The sequence below is a fragment of the Cebus imitator genome, unplaced genomic scaffold, assembly GCF_001604975.1.
Source record: "Cebus imitator isolate Cc_AM_T3 unplaced genomic scaffold, Cebus_imitator-1.0 Scaffold45, whole genome shotgun sequence".
Classification (NCBI taxonomy): domain Eukaryota; kingdom Metazoa; phylum Chordata; class Mammalia; order Primates; family Cebidae; genus Cebus; species Cebus imitator.
In genome coordinates this window covers 675,396-695,064 of record NW_016107360.1, presented here as the reverse complement: position 1 = coordinate 695,064, position 19,669 = coordinate 675,396, and the positions used below count along the sequence as shown (strand labels likewise).

At 40.1% G+C, this 19,669-nt stretch overlaps 1 protein-coding gene across 1 annotated transcript in view; it reads right to left on the bottom strand.

The window, feature by feature from the left end:
* The window catches only part of LRRC72 (leucine rich repeat containing 72), a 47,206-nt gene that overhangs the window by 16,973 nt on the left and 10,564 nt on the right, over positions 1–19,669 (bottom strand). Inside the window, exon 3 of the mRNA XM_017526909.2 lies at positions 18,924–18,993. Within this exon, the coding sequence (XP_017382398.1) occupies positions 18,924–18,993 (70 nt within the window). The remainder of the gene's footprint in view (positions 1–18,923; positions 18,994–19,669) is intronic.

The window sequence follows — 19,669 nt, the reverse complement described above, 5'->3', positions numbered from 1 at the left end:
AGACTGGAGTGCAGTGGTGTGATCTCGGCTCACTACAACTTCCACCTCCTGGGTTCAAGCAATTCTCATACATCAGCCTCCCGAGTAGCTGGGACTACAGGCACATGCCACCACACCTAGCTAATTTTTTATTTTTAGTAGAGATGGGGTTTCACTATGTTAGCCAGGCTGGTCTCAAAGTTCTGACCTCAGCTGATCCACCTGCCTCCCAAAGTGTTGGAATTACAGGTGTGAGCCACGATGCCCGGCCAGGAACTATTATTATTAGTTAAATAAAACTATTTTGCTCATTAATGAACAGATTCAGAAAATGGATGCCAACCCATCTGACTTAGTGAAGATTTATTGGACATTTTATTCATGCGCCTCTCAAATCTCAGAAAAGCTGTCTTAGATTTGTATTCAAAGTTTAAAAACTGACTTATTTGATGAATTTTCTTTGCTTTGTTTTTATACTGGCAACATTCACAAATTATGAAGCTATAAAAGGCATATCATGTGCTATTCATCTGATTGTTCACAGACTCCTCCAAATTATGCCAGCATTCCTTCTGGAGGGCCACCAGTAATCGCCCCACGTTTTGTTATGTCATGAGAGATGCCATGTTTCCCCAAGGTAGGAGAAACCATTCACAGCCAGAGGTGAGTGTCCCTGTTGGCCCCTTATCCCTTTCTAACTTTTCCAACTGGCCTCCTGGCAGCAATTCGCTGCCTTCTTTTCTTCCTGTCACCACTCCCTGCTTTAATAAGAGCCACACTTGACATCAGCATAGGAAAGGAACGCCAGTGGAAATCATGACTTTTTCTTCTCTCTTGTTCCAGTTACCTGCCAATCACACATTAACAGAACATTACTCATTAGCTAAGACTTTAATTTCTCTTGCACTGCTCATTAAAACAAGTTGAACACTAAAAAATCTGACAGTTTGACCTTGATTATAGAATCATAGTGTTCCCATAAGCATGAACATCCTTGGACCATGATTATTGGCATTATAAGATTGCACTGTTTGTGAAGGTGAGGGGGAGTGAAGGGAGATAGAGTGGAGTCAAAGCCAGATCATGAGGGCCTTGGGGAGCAATTAAGAGATCTTGTTTAGAAGAATGTTATTGCCCAGTTAGATTTTAGAAAGAAAATGGCAGGTTTACAGGGCATAGTAACTACCAACAGCAGGAGATGAATGAGGAGGGTGTTTCCCTAATTCAGAAGAATTTGTGGTGGCCCAAAGTAGAGTAATGGTGGCAGGAGAAAAGAGAAATGGAGGAAATTGTGAGAGTATTTCAAAGCAGAATTTAATAGACATTGCAAGATAGCAAGTTGTTAAAGTCAAGAACATCATAAAACATGTGTATTGTCCTGATACTCAGCTGTTATTAAAGTCAAATGTTATTTTATTTTATTTTTCTATTTTTTGAGATGGATTCTCACTTTGTCATCCAGGCTGGAGGGCAATGGTATAATCTCTGCTTACTGCAACCTCCGCCTTACGGGTTCAAGTGATTCTCCTGCCTCAGCCTCTCTAGTAGCCGAGATTACAGGCATGCATCACCACACCCAGCTAATTTTTGTATTTTTAGTAGAGGTGGGGTTCTACCATGTTGGCCAGGCTGGTCTCGAACTCCTGAACTCAGATGATCCTCCCGCTTTGGCCTCCCAAAGTGCTGGGATTACAGGTGTAAGCCATTGTGCCTGGCCATAAAATGTTATTATAATTATCCATTTAGAGATATCTATGTCACTGCTTCTCAGGATCGCTGTAGGATTTATATTTAGTGTGGCATTTCACAAATCATATGTTTTACCTTAGGCTTGGACCATAGCAAGTGCTCAATAGATGACTATTATTTAACCATTATTAATTTTGTGGAGCTGGGAGGTTTTACATTTAATATAAAATATGTATAGGTAATCACTAGGGTACTACTAGATACAAATGTATACCACCATGAATTTAAAATTAAGGAGCAATTCAGGTTTTCTTAACTTCTACAACAATCACATATATTGGGGCAGATAATTCTTTGCTGGAGTTGATGGGGTAGGGGCTGCCCCGGGGGTTGTACATTAAACCCACATAGTGTCATCAGTATAAAGAATGGCTTCAAAAAGCTTGTTATTGTGAAACAAGACTATGAAACTTTACATTTGGAAGTGAACTTAAAATCATGCATGTGAGACTGCATAGGTGAGGTAAACGATCTCTGGTTCAAGATATAGCTGAAACACACATATTTACTTTCTTTCATCCAAAAATTAATCTAAAATGATAGTAAAATAATTGTTTTCAAAGTTGTATATCCATAATGACAGAGGGAATAGGAGAGGAGACAGCAGCAATATAATTTTGGAAGCTGGGAAGCATATGGTCAAGTGGTAATGGAATTACATAAATAAGAAAGTCAAATTCTAAACCAGAAATCAAGCTGATACAAATGCTGCTTGACTTACAATATGTCTATGTCTCAATAAACTCATCATAAGTTAAAAATGTTATAGGTGGAAAGCGCATTTTCAATTTAGGATATTCTCAACTTATGATGGGCAACCATCCATCAACTTATGATGGGTATCAGGATGTACCCATTCTTACTCTGAGGAGCGAACTCAATATATTGCATTTGTACCATCATTAAGTTAAAAAGTCATTAAACTGAACCATTGTAAGTCAGGGAGCATCTGCATTTTTCACAATGTTCTTTTTTTCTTTCTTTCTTTTTTTTTTTAAAGACGAGGTTTCACCATGTTGGTCAGGCTGGTCTTGAACTCCCGACCTCAGGTGATCCGCCCGCCTTGGCCTCCAAAGTGCACAATGTTCTAAAAGACTCAGTAACTGGAAGCAAAGGTAAAGGGGAGGGGATTAAATAAGCATTACCTAAAGCTTTTTAAGAAGCAATTCCATTTCTAGAGAATGTACCCAGTGTACTATTAGGCAACTGAGTCTCACCTACCACATCAAAAGACTGAACGTTTATTCTCTAGAGAGAATAAAATACAGAGTTACCCTGCAGAGTTGAAGACAGACGAGCTTCACAGGAAGATCAAGGGGATGTATGTACACTGAATGTAAAGAACTCCCAGCCCTCTTCTCCAGCTTGGCTCTCAGAAGGCTGGTAGTCTTTACCTCTGGGCAGAAGATCGGAAAAAGCTTTGATGGGGATTCTACCGTCCGAAGAGGAGAGACCTAAAAATACTAAGGTTATGATTCCCCCAAACTCTGCCCTGCCAGACAGCCCTACAATGAAGCTCACTGTTGACAAGCCTCAATCACACATGTGCAGCATGTCCAATCAGCATTTTAGACTTTCATCTTAATTACAGCCAGTTTGTCAAGGACATTTGAAGCAAAATTTGGACCTGAAAAATAGAGATCCAAATGTATACATATGAATAAGATTGACTTAGAGAAAATAGATATTATGTAAACAGTAGCAGTAACACCACCATTACTATTATTATGCTCGGAGAGATTAGAGAGGATATCTTATCCTAGAAACAAGGAAAAGGTAATATAAAATAAACATTTGAATCACCTCACACCGGTTAGAATGAATATTAGAAAAAACAAAAAATAAGTGTTGTTGAGGATGCGGAGAAATTGGTACTGTTGTACACTGTTGGTAGGAATATAAATGATGCAGCTTCTATGGAAGACAGTATGGAAGTTCCTCAGAAAACTAAAAATAAGTCTACCATATGATCTGGCAATCCCATTTCTGGATATAGGTCCAAAAGAATTGAAACCTGGACATTGAAGAGATACTGTACTCCCACGTTCATTGCAGCATTATTCACAATGGCTAAGGAGCGGAAACAACCCAATGTCCATCAATAGATGAATGATTAAAGAAAATTTGTTGCTTACATACAATGGAATATGATTCAGACTTCAAGAAGAAGGAAATCTTACAGCTGAGACAACATGGCTGAACCTGGAGGACATCAAGGACATCATACAAATGAAGTAAACCAGTCACAAAGGACCGATACTGAATGATTCCACTGACAAGGTGGCTAACACAGTCAAACTCATAGAGGCAGAGAATAGAATGGTGGTTGCCAGGGGCTTGGAAGAGGGGGAAATGGGAAGTTTTGGTCAATGGCATAAAGTTTCAGTTATGCAAGATGAATAAGTTCTAGAGATTAGTGGTGTAACTTAGTGCCTATGGTTGAAAATATGGTATTGTGCACTGAAAAATTTGTTAAGAGGGTAAATCTCATGTTAAACGTTCTTAGCACACACAAAAAACAAACAACCAGAAAAACCCCATACACACAAAGGGACACTAAGAAACTTTTGAAGTGACGGATCTATCTCATTACTTTGACTGTGGTAATGAGTTCATGGATGTATGCAAATCTCCAAACTCATCAGGTTGTATACATTCAACATGCATGGGTTTTTTTTGTATATCAATTATGCCTCATTAAAACTCTTAAAATATATGCTTTCATATAATAATATATTCTATATAAAGGTAATATAAAATATAAATATATTTAATCTAAAATATGCAAATATGTAATGTTACTATATTGTATAATATAAATAACATAAAAATAAACATTTAGAAGAGAAAAGCTCTTAAAAATTAAAACCATAAAAGTGGACATTAAAAATGTAATAGGAGAGTTGAAAGAGAAAGTTGAGGAAATCTCCAAGAAAGAAGAGCAAAATGACAAAGGAAATAACAAGGAAAATATAAGAAAATTAGAGGACCAGTTCAGTAGCTCAACATATGCATAGTACAAGTTCTGGTAAGTAACAGCAGCAGACAGAGAAGAGAAGAAAATTAACAAAATACCTGAAGAAAATTTTCTAAAACTAAAAGGCAAGACTTTTCACATTGAAATTTCCCTAAGCTCAGCACAGTAAATGAAAATAGGCTCATAGCAAGGCACATCACTGTAAAACATCAGAACATTGAAGACCAAGAACAGAGCCTATGGGCGTCCACACAGGACACACATACAGACCAGGGTCAGGGCTCAGTATGGTTTCATCTCCTCAGCAGGTACACTAAAAGCTAGAAAACAATGAGGAGATGCCTTACCAGCCAAACAAGCCAAAATATTGGGTCAAATTTGAGAATTGACTAAACTCAATTGTAGGCATGCATTATTTAAAAAAAATGTACACCTTCAACTCTTTCTCAGGAGCCCACTTGACGATATACTCTAGAAATAATAATAATATAAAAGACAGTGCAATAAACAAGAGGCAAAGGAAATACCGAGGGTGGTGAAGAAGAGTGATTGGGATTATACACAGGCACACAGAGCAAGCAGTTGTGATTGCAACAAGAAGGTTTAGGGCAGACAGCATGAAGAAAGTGAAAATATTTGAATGCATTGAATAGATTTGGTCAACTTGCAGAGGGTTTGGGTTAAATAAGTGAAAATAGTAGATTTTAAAAAGTGTATGAGTTTGTTAGGGCTGCTAAAACAAATTCCACAACCAGGTGGCTTAAACAGCAGACATTTATTTCCACAGTTCTGGAGGCTGGAAGTCCAAAGTCAAGGAGTCATCAGGCTTGGTTTCATTCTGAGGCTTCTCTCCTTGGCTCGTAGGTGACAATCTGCTCCTGGTGTCTTCATGTGATCCCTCTCTATGTGCATATGTCTGGTGTCTCTGGCTCTCTTAGTCTTTTCTTGTTATAAAGATTTTAGTCATAATGGGTTAGTGCCCACCCTAATGACCCATTTTGGCTTAATCATCTCTTTAAATGCCCCATTCCCACATACAGCCACATTCTGAGGGACTGAGAATTAGGGCTTGAACATATGAATTTGAGGGAGATGCAGTTCAGTTCATAACAAAAAGCTAACAAAAAAGTCAAACAAATATAAACTCCGGGGAATTGAAGGAAGTATAATCAAGGAAAACATAAAGCTGAATACATGGCTTAGCTCTGAATAGGATACTTTGTCATAACAATATACCAGTGAATATTAATTTAACCAAAATTACAATACAACCACATCAGGAGAATGGGGAATGGAAAGTATGCGTGTGTGTGGTATAAGAAAGGGCAGGAAAGAGAAAGAACTAAATGCTCATTTCCTTAGTGAAAATTCAATAGCTATTTTCTAAAAGGGAAAAGTCGAGAAGTCACAGCAATACCAGCAGTGACTTAGAGAAAAGCTGATAAATAACAAAAGATCACTTAAAAGAATTGAAAGTTGTTGCAACTGGGGAATGACAAGTGAGGGCGGATGTGTGCAACTCTTGCTAACTTAGACAATTAGCCAATTCTTTCAACTAATATAATATGTTTATATTGCTATGTTAAGAACAACGTAAAGAAAAAGAGTAAGGAGGTTGGGTCTTATTGTTTATTCTGTGACTACTATGTGCAAGTTTCTTTGATTAGTACTTCACACTTGTTATTTCATTTATTTTTTATGACAACCCTAGAAGCAGTCAGAAAGAATAAATACCTCAGATTGTCTAAGAAGAACATAGTTTTAGAGATATGATGTGACTTGCTCCATATTATCATCTGGTTAGTGACAGAGCCATTGCTACACTGCAGTTCTTAGTTTTACATTGTTTTTAATTTGTTTTTTGAGATAGGGTCTCACTCTGTTGCCCAGGTTGGAGTGTGGTGGTGCAATCACAGTCACTGCAGGCTCACCCTCCCAGGTTCAAGCATCCTCCCACCTCAGCTTCCAAGTAGCTGGCACTACAGGCACACATCACTATGCATGGCTAATTTTAAAATTTTTCATAGAGATGTGTTCTGACTATGTTTCTCACACTGGTCTTAAACTTCTGAACTCAAGCAATCCTGTAATCATAGCCTCCCAAAGTGCTGGGGTTACAGGCATGAGCCACCTCACCTGAAAACATTTGCTAATTTAATAACTATCCTGTTCTTGGTATGGTACTCTGATAGGAATCGTTAATGCAGATATTAGTACTATTCCTTTTTTATCTTTCTAAACATTAATAAAATATGGGACACACTTGTAACTCTTTGGCTGTATAGCATCTAAAACTCCCACAATTCAAGGAATTTCTTGTCTAATGAGTCTTGGTGGCAATCAGAAACTACACCTCATTATACAAGATATTTGCTTTTCCATACTTCTGGCAGGTAGGGCATGGATTCATGACCTAGGCTAAGACAATCTGATGCATCCACTCCAAACTTCCAATCAGGAACTACTCATGCAAAGAAGCTGAGACAGTTGAAAGTTAATGCCGGTGGTGGTAGAGTTGAAAGTTAATTCTAGTGGTGGTAGAGAAAAAATAATTGCTTTCCATAGTAGTGGAAATGGTGGCAATGGTGATGGTGGATTGGATGTGTCCAGTGGCTGTTGCTGGTGACACCAACAGTATAAGCCACTGCTCCTATTGTTGATTGTTTTTCCACAAACAAGTATTTTTGGAAAATAGTTCTGTGACATAGTTTTGATCGTGGCTCCCTTTGATTTTGAGAATTTTCTGAACTTGATTCTCAAGCTCCGTAATATCTATTCAATATCTTCTTGATAAATAATTTTTCTGCTTAAATCAGCCAAAGCATGCTTCTGTCTTGTGAACTTCTGTTACCTTAACTAGTACTCATGCAAAGAAATATTCTTAGCCATGAAGTCCAATAAACAGAAACTGACATTTTTAAATGAACAAAAAGTAAAATACTAAACAAAATATTATACCCTCCTCAAATTTGTATTGGTAACTAATTACAAGCCATTTGGATTCACTTACAAAACAAAATAAATATTGTATTTATGAGAAAATCTTAAGAGTTTTTATATACTCATTCCTCTACTCAGCAACCATTTGTTGAGTACCTATTGTGTGTCAGACTCCATGCTAAGTTCTGGGGAAACAGCCATGAAGAAAATAGACAAAAATCTCTGCTCTTATTACAGTAAGGAAAGATTAAATAAATAATACATACAATGAGTAAATTATATATTATGACCTAAGTTGATAAGTGCTATGTGAAAAAATAAAGCTTGGAGATTGTGTTCCAGGGTCTTTGGGGTGTTGCTTCACCAGCTGGAAACCTCTGTGGCCACTGGAGCCTTTGTCTTGAGTTTTGCTCTGGTCTGCTGGGCTGGTTTTGCCTACTTGGCCTGGAAGGCTGTGCTCAGCTCCTGCTACCAGCTTGGATCCCATGCCTGTCAAGGATGAGCCAGGCATAGAGCAGTGATGGGTGTGTGAGCAAGTGTGGGGTCTGGCTGACTGTGGCAGGGCAGGCGGCTCCAGCGGTTGGCATGGATACTAGCTTCCTGTGAGGCTATGGCTGGACAAGGTGTATAATAAGCAGTTCCCATGGCTGACACTGGGGAATGAGGTGTGGCGCCAGTAAGCTTGAAGATGCCAGGAACCACAGAACCCTAAATAGGATATCACATCCCTGGCTTGGGGAGCTCCTAGGTCTGGGTTCCCCAAAGGGCTTCAGCTCTTCTCTCCTTCTTGTCACACATAGTGTGGCAGGCAAGGAGTGTGTTTGTGTTGGAGGTTTTTAGCCCCACCATTCAGCACGTCCCCAGTTCTTGTCCTACATCCAGGAAGAATAAGGTACACAGACAACCGTAGGGTAAGCAAGACAAAGAGGAGCTCTACTGAGCAATAAAACACCCTAGGGAAGACCAGCAGTGGGCAGCTCCTGTTCATAGCAAGGATATTCCAACAAGTGTCCAGCTCTCTGCAGAGGGTATAGCTCCTCTCTGCAGCTGGTCGTCCTGCTGTCTCAAGTCTGGCTGAATTCAGGGCTTTGATGGGCCTTAGAAAGGGGGAAGTACTTGCTAATTGGTTCATGGGCAGCCATGGGTGGGCCCAGAAAAAAGCACCACAAGTTCAGTCTAGTCCATGGGAATGGCAGCTCAATCCGTAGCCTTTAGGCCCTTCCAGTTTGAAGGTGGGGCTTCACCGGGGACTTGTCTCCTTCTGCCCAGGAGCCTGTGTGCCTCCTGCTGCTGTTCATGGAGCTCAGGCTGTTCCTGCCAAGGGGTACCTGCAGACCAGTGTGGAGCTGCCCTTAGCTCCCCTTTGGCTTCCCTCTCATAATTGTTGGCACCCAAAGTCTGGAGGGGGCCAAAGTGGTTGGGGGCTGGCGTGTGTGTACCCCCAGCCAGGTTGTGACAGCACCTGGGCTTGGGCTCATCTTTGCTCTGTTAGTATAGTGGGTGCTGACAGCAGGAGAAGCCAGATAGTGGGATTAGGCACTTCTGAGCCTGTGGAGGTACAGGGGGGCTTTCCTGGGTCTCCAAGAGGGCAGAGATGCCTGGGTCCACAGCTGCAGTTGGGGCAGTTGCAGCTGTGCCTGGGAGGATGGGGCTCCTGCCTGCTCCCAGATCCCAAGAGCACAGGGGTGCCCAGGTTGTAGCCATGGTTTGGGCAGCTGCAGTTGTGCCTGGGGAGCTCCCACCAGCTCTGTGGAGCATGGTACCGCCCCAGTCCCAGCTCTGCCTTGAGATCCCTCTCTGCCTGTCCCTCTATGCTGAACCACACTGTTCCTCCACCAGGAAGTTATTCGGACTGGCCCCAATGCAGCAGCTCCCAGGGTGGCGGGCTGTGGAGGTGTCTCCCAGGAGTGGGCTACAGGGAGTTTTCACCTTTTCTCAATGTTTCCCTTGCTGTGCCTTTGGCTGGGTCATCACAGGCTCCCAAGATATGGCGGGGATTGAGGCTGAGGCCACAGTGGAGGCTCCAGGCCTGGGAGCGGGTCCTGTGGGGCTGTGCTAAGGGAGTGGTGATATCGTCAGCTGCACTGGGGAGGTTAGGCACAGGGGTCCCACTGCCACCACTGCTACTCCCACAACTGCTCCTGCTGCCAGTGTCCACACCTCCCTGCTGCAGCTGGTGTAATGGCAGCAGCAGCTCCAGACGGCCTGCCACCGCCAGCAATTGGAAGTGGAATAAAGAGATAGTGTTACATTTTAGCAGGGTTGGACTGAGTAGGACTTGTGGAGGAGGCAATGTTTGAACAGACTGTTCATCATGGGGAGGGAGAGGGCCGTTGGAATATCTGTAGGAACAGCACTGGGGACAAGCCAGTGCATAGGTCTAGAGACAGTATAGTGCCTGGTGTGGCTAAATCAGAATGAGCCAGGGAGAGATGGCAGGTAAAAAGATCAGAGAGAGGACCAGAGGCCCAATGTGTATAGGACCTTGTAGGTTACTAGAAGAACTTGGCTGCATGTAGCAGAAAGCCATCAGAACTTTTCAGCAGAAGAGTGGCAGTTTTCACTTAGGTTTCCACAGATCACTCTGTCTGCTATATTGAATAAATCTCAGTGGAGGTGGGGGGAATTTTGTCCCCCAGGGAGCATTTGACAGTCTGGAAATATTTTTCTTTGCCACTCCTGGGGGGCATCTCCTATCATTAATGGGTAGAGGCCAGGGATGCTGTTGAGCATCCTATAATGCACAAGACAGATTCCATTACCAAGAATTATCCAGATCAAAACTCAGTAGTAGCAAGGTTGAAAAACCCTAGGGGCAAAGACCTATATATAGACCAGTGATTAAACAACATGGTGAAATTCTGAAAAATTCTGTACTTACGTGTTAATTAAAAGGGTATGTTATTGCATGTTTAGTACTGAAATCCCAATATTACTAAATTTACGTAGAACATGAAACATTAGTTAGGAAGTAGTATATCCTAAATTATGTAGGAGTAAAAATAGAAACATTTCAATACAGTTTTAGAATGTCCTTTTTATTATTTTGAGACAGAATCTCACTCTGTCACCCAGGCTGGGGTGCACTGGCACGATCTTGGCTCACTGCAACCTCTGCCTCCAAGGTTCAAGTGATTCTCCTGCCTCAGCCTCCCAGGTAACTGGAACTATAGGAATGCACCATCACATCTGGCTAATTTTAGTATTTTGAGTACAGACGGGGTTCCACCATGTTTACCCAGGCTGGTCTTGAATTCCTGACCTCAGGTGATCCACCTGCCTCGGCCTCCCTAAGTGCCGGGATTACAGGCGTGATTTAGAAGTAACGATTTGTAACCAATCCAGGCTCTCAATCTCAGGTTTTCTCCTCTCATTTCCAACTTACTAAAATATTTCTACCTGCTCTTCCCAAAATAGGTTATATTTTTTGTTAAATTATTAAAAACCTTAACTAGATATGTGTTGTACATATCTTCAGATTTCACCACCATGAAGTGAAGTGTTATTTAGCTTATTTATATTGATTTTCTTTTTAAAGAAGTTTTACAATATTGAGAAAAATATAATTTTTTTCAACAAAATTGACACAAAGCATACTATTAATATTGCTCTAAGGTAACAGAAACACATAAGGGCCCAAAATATACGGAAAGTATGCTAATTCATTTGGTTTTATACAGTGGAGTTTTTACTGCTCCAAATAGTTTTTTGGAAAAAGGTATTATACATATAAATGAATAAACAAATACATATACCTAAACTTAATATACACATAAATCTGATTAAAGAGGCCAACAGAAATTCCATGATATAAAGCGTGTTGTAAAGCTACCTGAAAAAGTACTGCCGTTCAAAGAATTCTTTATCCAATATTTGTAACAGCACATTAAAAATAGTTATTTCAATTTCCAAAGTACGTTTTGCTAATTTTGTAAACCAATATTCCTTCCTAAAATACATAAATCTGTGCTATTTGCTGAATTCTCAATATGTGCTTCATGTCTAGGCACTAGGAAACCATAACTTATCTTAATAGCATAGAAGATTGAGCTTAGGACAGTTCTTAAATCATTTATTCTTTATTTTATTTTATTTTACCTTAAGTTCTGGGATACATGTGCAGAGCATGCAGGTTTGTTACGTAGGCATACATGTGCCACGATGGTGTGCTGCACCCATCAACCCACCATTTAGGTTTTAAGCCCTGCACATGTTAGGTATTTGTCCTAATGTTAAAGCATTCTAATCTGGCCATTCTCTACTCAGTGTGAGTGATGTTACTACAAATATTTCACTTATTCTTTAGATAATGATATTTATAAACTATGACTTTGCCAGAAGTGGTCTTTTTATGGAAACTGAACTTACACAATTTGTTATCCATTTGGTTTTTGCTGCACAGCAGAAACCAGATTCCATTTTGAATAGTGGCTTGGTGAAGCATTAGATAGGTTCTTCATGTAATGGTTATCCTAATCTGAAGCAAAATGAAATATACCAAGCTACTGCTGTACTTCCAGATATAGAAGTATATTAACATTGTGGCACCAATATTATGAATGCATAGTCATTTTTGGATATCCATAAAAGAAAATTTTTGAAGTAATGAGCACAGACAGAGGGAGATCATATGTATGTGCCATCTAAATTGTTGTATAAAATATAGGTCACTTAGGTCATTTATCTCAGCCAAACACAACCTCTCATGAGAGGCTGGAAAGAATGAATTTGTGGACCTGAAATTCTCTGGGTCAGACTTGTTAGAGAATGAAATGAGGGAGACTTTAGACCTAAGAGCAGCTGGTTCCCATTAATTATATCGGGGGTGTTAGAAAAACATGATCTCAAAAAGGAAGAGATGCAGCACTAATGAATGTCTATATAACAGGAGGCCAAACAAGCCCTCAGAGAACATAATGAGAGAACTAGAGTTTCCAAAGCAAATCTAGGAAAGTTAGGACAATGGAGATCCTTGGAAATAAACTTGTGCTTTTTTATCAGCTAGTTCAGCTTTGGACCAGAAGCTCAAGTTTTATCATCCACTAGATAATGATTTGAAGAAATATGCACCCTTCTAGCATACTAGGCTCCAAATTTACCAAATTACATTTATTGCCTTCAGAGGCAACTGTGTTGTCTCATTCCAGGCAGCTAGCAAATACAATATACTTGCTAGGAGTGGAGCCACTACTCCTGTTACCCTTCCTAATTTTATCACTAGAGCAGGGATCATCATATTTATTGTTATATTCTGTAGCAGCCTAATGCAAGTACAGAATAAGCTATATCCAAGTAGGATGCTTCGGGCTCCAAGTAACTTTTAAGCCCAACTCAAATTGGCAAATAAAGAAACATCATTAATTATCTCACATATCACCAAATCGCAGAAGTTGTAATAGCCTTAGTCTTGGTGTCTCCATGAATTTCTGGGCTCTGACTTTCTGTAAGTGTTGGATTCATCAAGTTCATAGGATAGTTAGTTCCTGGCTTCATATCCAGGTAAAAAACAACCAGAATCAAAAGTATTCTTCTAGTGCTCTCTTTTAGGAATAAGAAAGCCTCTTCCAGGAGCCTCCTAGCAAATGTGCCCTTACGTTTCTATTACAATTGGGATATATGCCTGTTCATTGACTAGTCACTCACCAGGAGAGTGGGATTATTCTGATTGGCTTAGACAGTTCAGGATCCAGCATGAACCTGGGTGGGGCCACCTACTCAAGTAGAATGGAGGACGAGTATGTACCAAAACCCAAACCCAAATTCTGTTGGAGAGGAAGAAGGAAAGAATGGACATGAGTGGACAACAAATAATGACCTCAATAAATATTGTGGATTAAATAAGTGAACAAACAAAAAAAAATGCATTCCCTTTATTTTACTCCTTTTGCCTTATTTTTTCATAAATAGTAGCTAAAATATTCACTAATGTAAGAATAATGCTGGTCAGGAACTCAGGTCATTCTTAACAATATGTTATAACTAAATATATTCATATGTCACTGTTAATTTTTTTCACAAATCTCTATATCATTTCTACAGTGGCATAGTTTCTTTTTAGTGGTCAATCTAGTATAATCTAGATTTTAAAGAAAACTCGTAATTAAAATTTCATGTATGAACTTTGATGAAATATTATAATAGTTAACATGTCTGTTAGAGTTTGGGATCTGAATAAGACTTTAATTTTTGATGAAGTATGAATACTTAGGCAGCTTAGCACCCAGTCAATTATTGATTAGTAAGAAAACCCACATTAGCTTCTTTACTTATCCCACAACCACTCAAAACCTGTTTTGGGTATGATATCCTTTCAGTACTACATGGACTAAACCAGTCTCTGTCATAAAGAACAAATTAAGTGATAGTGATTTTAGAAATGTGAAAGAAAAATAAATTGCAGGATCCCAATAGCACAAGCCAAAGGGAAAAATCAAACTGGAACTACTTAGGGCAAACCTCTCTCACATTCTATTCCTATAAAAGATAGCTACTATGATAAAAAAGCTACACAGCTTTCTCACAATTTGTCCACAAGGAAATTCTTTGGGGACAAAGGACACACAGAACTCAAAGTCCTTCCTCTGCTCACTGAGATAAATGCATATCTGATTGCTTCCTTTGGAAAGGCTTACCAGAAACTCAAAAGAATGCAGCCATTTGTCTTTTATCTACCTATGATCTGGAAGCCTTCTTCAGGTCACAGGTAGATAACTGATCGATGTCTCATCTCCCTAAAATGCATAAAACCAAGCTGTGCCCGGACCACCTTGGGCCCATGTTGTCAGGACCTCCTGAGGCTTTTTCATGGGTACGTGTCCTTAATCTTGGCAAGATAAACTTTCTAAATTGACTGAGCCCTGTCTCAGATATTCGGGGATCACAGAAATAATATGGTTTTTACATACAAATAATCAAGCAGAAGAAAAAAAATCAGCCTTACGTTGCATCCCTTTCCTGCCCCACCTCTTCAAAACCAAAAGAAAGGAAAATACTTAATGGCATATACAATCCCTTTCTAAGTGCAGATGCATCTCCAAGTCCATTTTGTGAATATTCAATGAGTAGTTGGAAGTCAGATGATATCCATTCCCAGAAATATTCCCCCCAAATTCTAAAATCCCTAATTATACTTCTTCTAGACATTTGTACATGTTCTTTCCCTCCAAACTGGACACCAATGAACACAAAAACACACACTAAAAACAAAGATTAATCAGTTTTGCCATGCCTGATGATTTTCATCTTTTTCTAACAGAAGTCACACACTGTGACCCAGGATCATTTTTGGCAGTGTGTTTTTTAAAAAGTGTTTTGAATTTGTATGCCCTGAAGTGGTGCGTGTACTTTCCATTCCAACTGTTAGCTACCTGGGCCTTGAAGGTAATTGTGTTTGTTCTCCTAGAAATTGTTTCAAGCTTATGAGATTTGTGCTTACAGTTAATACCAAAGCACTTTCATTTTCCATTTTCCACTTAGTTGGTCTTTAAAAAGACTAAGAATGAAATAAAATATTGAAATATTTTTATAAACATGGCTGTTTAGAGATTCAATGCTGAGATCCAGACTTACTACTTGACAGGCAGATGACTGCTGAAAACTCAAATAATTTCTTTTGTCAGCTAGTGTTTGAAAGTCTACATTCAAAATGTTAAGATTGGGTTATCAATATACTGTATAATGAACAAATACAAGCTGTCAGAAGGTAAATTTTTCAAAGTTGAAAACAACCTAGACACTAGCTTAATGGTAATGATTGTCTGGGTTTGAATTTTAGTTCAGTCTTGCTTTTTTGCTTGGAAAAACCTTTGAGTCCCACACTCAGGCCCTCACTATGAGGGAGGGGGCGGGAGAGCACTGCTTTCTTAACCCTACACTTTAAGAGAAGGTTCAACAGCCACACTTGGTGACCTTGAGACATGTTTCCTCAGTTGAGGGCATGGTGGTCTGGTGCCTGACACTTCCTGAGGAAGTTAAATCAGTTTGGATAGTGTTTCAGTCCGTTTTCACACTGCTATAAAGAACTACCCAAGACTGGGTAATTTATAAAGAAAAGAGGTTTAATTGATTCACAGTTCCACATGACCGGGGAGGCCTCAGGAAACTTACCATCATGACGGAAGGTGAAGGGGAAGCCAGGCACCTCTTACATGGTGGCAGGAAAGAAAGAACATGACGGAGGAAGTGCCACTTTAAAAACCATCAGATCTCATGAGAACTCATTCACTATCATGAGAACAGCATGAGGGAAACTGTTCCCATGGTCCAATCACCTTCCACCATGTCCCTTCCCTGACACGTGGGGATTACAATTTGAGATGAGATTCAGGTGGAGACACAGAGCCAAACCATATCATTTTGCCTCTGTTCCCTCCCACATCTCATGTTCTTCTCACATTTCAAAACATAGTCATGGCTTCCCAGTAGTCCCCAAAAGTCTTAACTCATTCCAGCATTAACCCAAAAGTCTAAGTCCAAAGTCTCAACTGAGACAAGGCTAGTCTCTTCCACCTATATGAGCCTGTAAAATGAAAAGCAATTTAGTTACTTCCAAGACACAGTGGAGGTACAGGGATTGGGTAAATGTTGTCATTCCAAATGAGAGAAATTGGCCAAAACAAAGGGGCCACAGATCTCATGCAATTTCAAAACCAGGTGGGGCAGTCATTAAATCTTAAAACTCTAAAATTTTTTTGGTTCCATGTCTCACATCCAGGGCACGCTGATGCAAAAGGTGGGCTCCTATGGCCTTGGGGAGCTCTGCCCTGTGGTTTTTTTCCATGTGCCTGGAAAAGCCACAGGCACTCAATGCCAGCCCATGAAAGCATCCAGCTCCCACAGATGCTTTCATAGGCTGGTATTGAGTGCCTGTGGCTTTTTTAGGCACATGGTGCAAGCTGTTGGTGAAGTTACCATTCTGGAGTCTGGAGCACTATCGCCCTCTTCTCACAACTCCACTAGGCAGTGCCCGAGTGGGGACTCTTGTGTGGGGGCTCCAACGTCACATTTCCCCTCTGCATTGCCCTAGTGGAGGATCTTCATTAGAGCTTCAACCTGCAGCAGACTTCTGCCTAGACATTCAGGCATTTCCTTATAGCCTCTGAAATCTAGGTGGAGGTTTCCAAAGCTCAGCTCTTGTCTTTTGTACACCTGTAGGCCTAACACCATGTGGAACCTGCCAAGGCTTGGGGCTGGCACCCTCTCAAGCAACAGCTCAAGCTGTACCTTGGCCTCCTTTAGTAGCTGGAGCTAGAGTGGCTGGGAAGCAGGGCATCAAGTACTAAGCTGTACAGAGGAGCAGGGCCCTGGGCCTGTGATGCCCTGAAGATCTCTGATATGCCCTGGAGACATTTTCCCCATCATTTTAGCTATTAACATTTGGCTCCTTGTTAGTTATGCAAATTTCTCTGGCTGGCTTGAGCTTCTTCCCAGAAAATGGGTTTTTCTTTTCTACCTAATGGTCAGGCTGCAAATTTTTAAACTTTTAGGTTCTGCTTCCCTTTTAAATAAAAGTTTCAGTATCAGATAATCTCTTTGTGAATACATATAACTGAATGCTTTCAGAATCAGCCAGGTTACGTCTTGAACACTTTGCTGCTTAGAAATGTCTTCTGCCAGATAACCTAAACCATCTCTCTTAAGTTCAAAGTTCCACAGATCTCTAGGGCAGGGGCACAATGCTACCAGTTTTTTTGCTAAAGCATAACATGAGTGACCTTTACTCCAGTTTCCAATAAGTTTCACATCTCCATCTGAGACCACCTCAGCCTGAACTTCATTGTCCATCTCACTATCAGCATTTTGGTCAAAATCATTCAACAAGTCTCTAGGAAGTTCCACAGTTTCCCATGTCTTCCTGTCTTCTTCTGAGTCCTCCAACTGTTCCAATAACTTATGCCTGTTGCTCAGTTCCAAAGCTGTTTCCACATATTCAGGTTATCTTTATAATAGTATACCACTCTGCCAGTGCCAATTCTCTGTATTAGTCTATTCTCACACTCCTATAAAGAGGTACTTGAGACTGGGTAATTTATAAAGAAGAGAGGTTTAATTGACTCACCATTCCACATGGCTGGGGAGGCCTCAGGAAACTTATAATCATGACGGAAGGTGAAGGCACATCTTACATGGTGGCAGGTGAGAAAGGCAGTGACGGAGGAAGAGCCACTTTAAAAATCATCAAATATTGTGAGAATTCACTCACTGTCATGAGAGCAACATGGAGGGCATCACCCCCTTGATCCAATCACCTCCCATCATGTCCTTCCTTCGACATGTGGAGATTACAATTTGAGATGAGATTTGGGTGGAGACACAGAGGTAAATCATACCTGGTAGCAACTGAGTAGTACCAACTCTCCTGGCCTCTGATTGTAGGATAAAGATATGTGGGTCTGGGGACTAGGTATGTTGATCTTGGACACTATGTAAGAGATTCTGCACATGAGGGTTATTTGCCAAGGCCAAAAGACCCTCAGTTGTAAGTAGCCCTGGGATAAAGCTGAGGTGAGGTCAGGACTGGCCAGTGAAGAGGAGTCAACGTTGGAGAGGCCTAGCAGAGGAACTTCTGAATAAGCCATAGGGAAGGATCAACTTTGAACATCTGTTAGTACTTCAGGGTACAAAGCAAAGAACTTTGCTTCTCCCTTGCCTTTTGTCTGCTGCTACACCACCGCATTCCATACCAAACATGGAGAAGGCTGAAGTGGAGATAAGAAGGAAGGAAAACAGCCAATCATGGCTTTCTAGTTACTGAAGAAGGTAAGTGGCCAACTGCAGTCTGCCATAGCTGGATATAGATGAGGGCACATCTCATTTGTGATTGAAGACTGACAGTTGGCTACTATATTCTCATTTATGAATTGGGACTATGATTATGACTCAATGGGCTGTTAGATTTTGTATTACCTAAGAGAGATGAAAAAAGGTTATGGGGCTTCCCAGGTTTTCTTTCAGAAGCCTAGGAAGGAATAGCTTCCACTAAGTCGATTTGATAGGACATGAGAGACAAAAATAAAATTGCAATTTGATAGCACCTCACAGATTGTCACTATTCAATATATTTTGTGTGTGTGTATATATGTGTATGTATTCCAAACATATATATATATATGTATATATGTAACAGATATATATGTATGAGATATATATGTTGTATAGCAGTTTCTTAGTTAAATTTACATTTTAAGCCAAAAATTTAATACTTTTAAAGATTAGCTCCACTAAGAACATACAATTAAGATAGTAATTTTAGTAATTGAAAGATAAAATACAACAGTACCTTGTTATGATGAAGCCATAAGTATTTTAATTTTTTAAACCTAGAAAGATCAATGACTTCTATCAGTTCCCTGGGAAGAAAAAAAATTGTGAAATTAGCAACAATTAGTTCACTTATAGGTAAGGCTGGGCATGTGGTTGGTAAGGCTAGGCATGTATTTAGTGAGGATTGGGAGTAACTAGAAAGGCTTCTCTCTTTGTCTTTTCAAAATTATTGGCATACTCACCTGCTTATTTCAGAAACTATCATTATAACTTCATTCATCTGGATTATGGCTTTGTCAGCTAGTTAAAGCTAATACTTAAGGGAGAGTGCTTTATCACATTAGCAAAAATGTACACCTCATTATGACTGAATTTATTGGAATATTACTTCAAAACAAGTTTTACTGGGGAGAGGACAAAGGAAAAAGTTGAAGGTGATACTGGACTTTCACATAATTGTGGGAAACGTAGCTGGATCCTGCTTCAATATTGTCTGTGGGGTTATTATTGTAGGGCAATAATCCTGAAGTTTTTGGCCAGACTGGACTCAGATGGAAATTGCAGGACACCAAGAGACAGATACTGTGGGAAATGCTTTATTCTCACTTTATTTATTAATTATGGGATTAATATATTACCCACTTTTCTTGAACTCTATGAAACTCCACCTGACCAAGTGGTCTTGGTTCTTGTTGCTAAGGCAGCTCAGTCATCAAAGGGGCAGAGGAGAGGGCACTGTCTGAAGATAGTTGGTCATTTGAT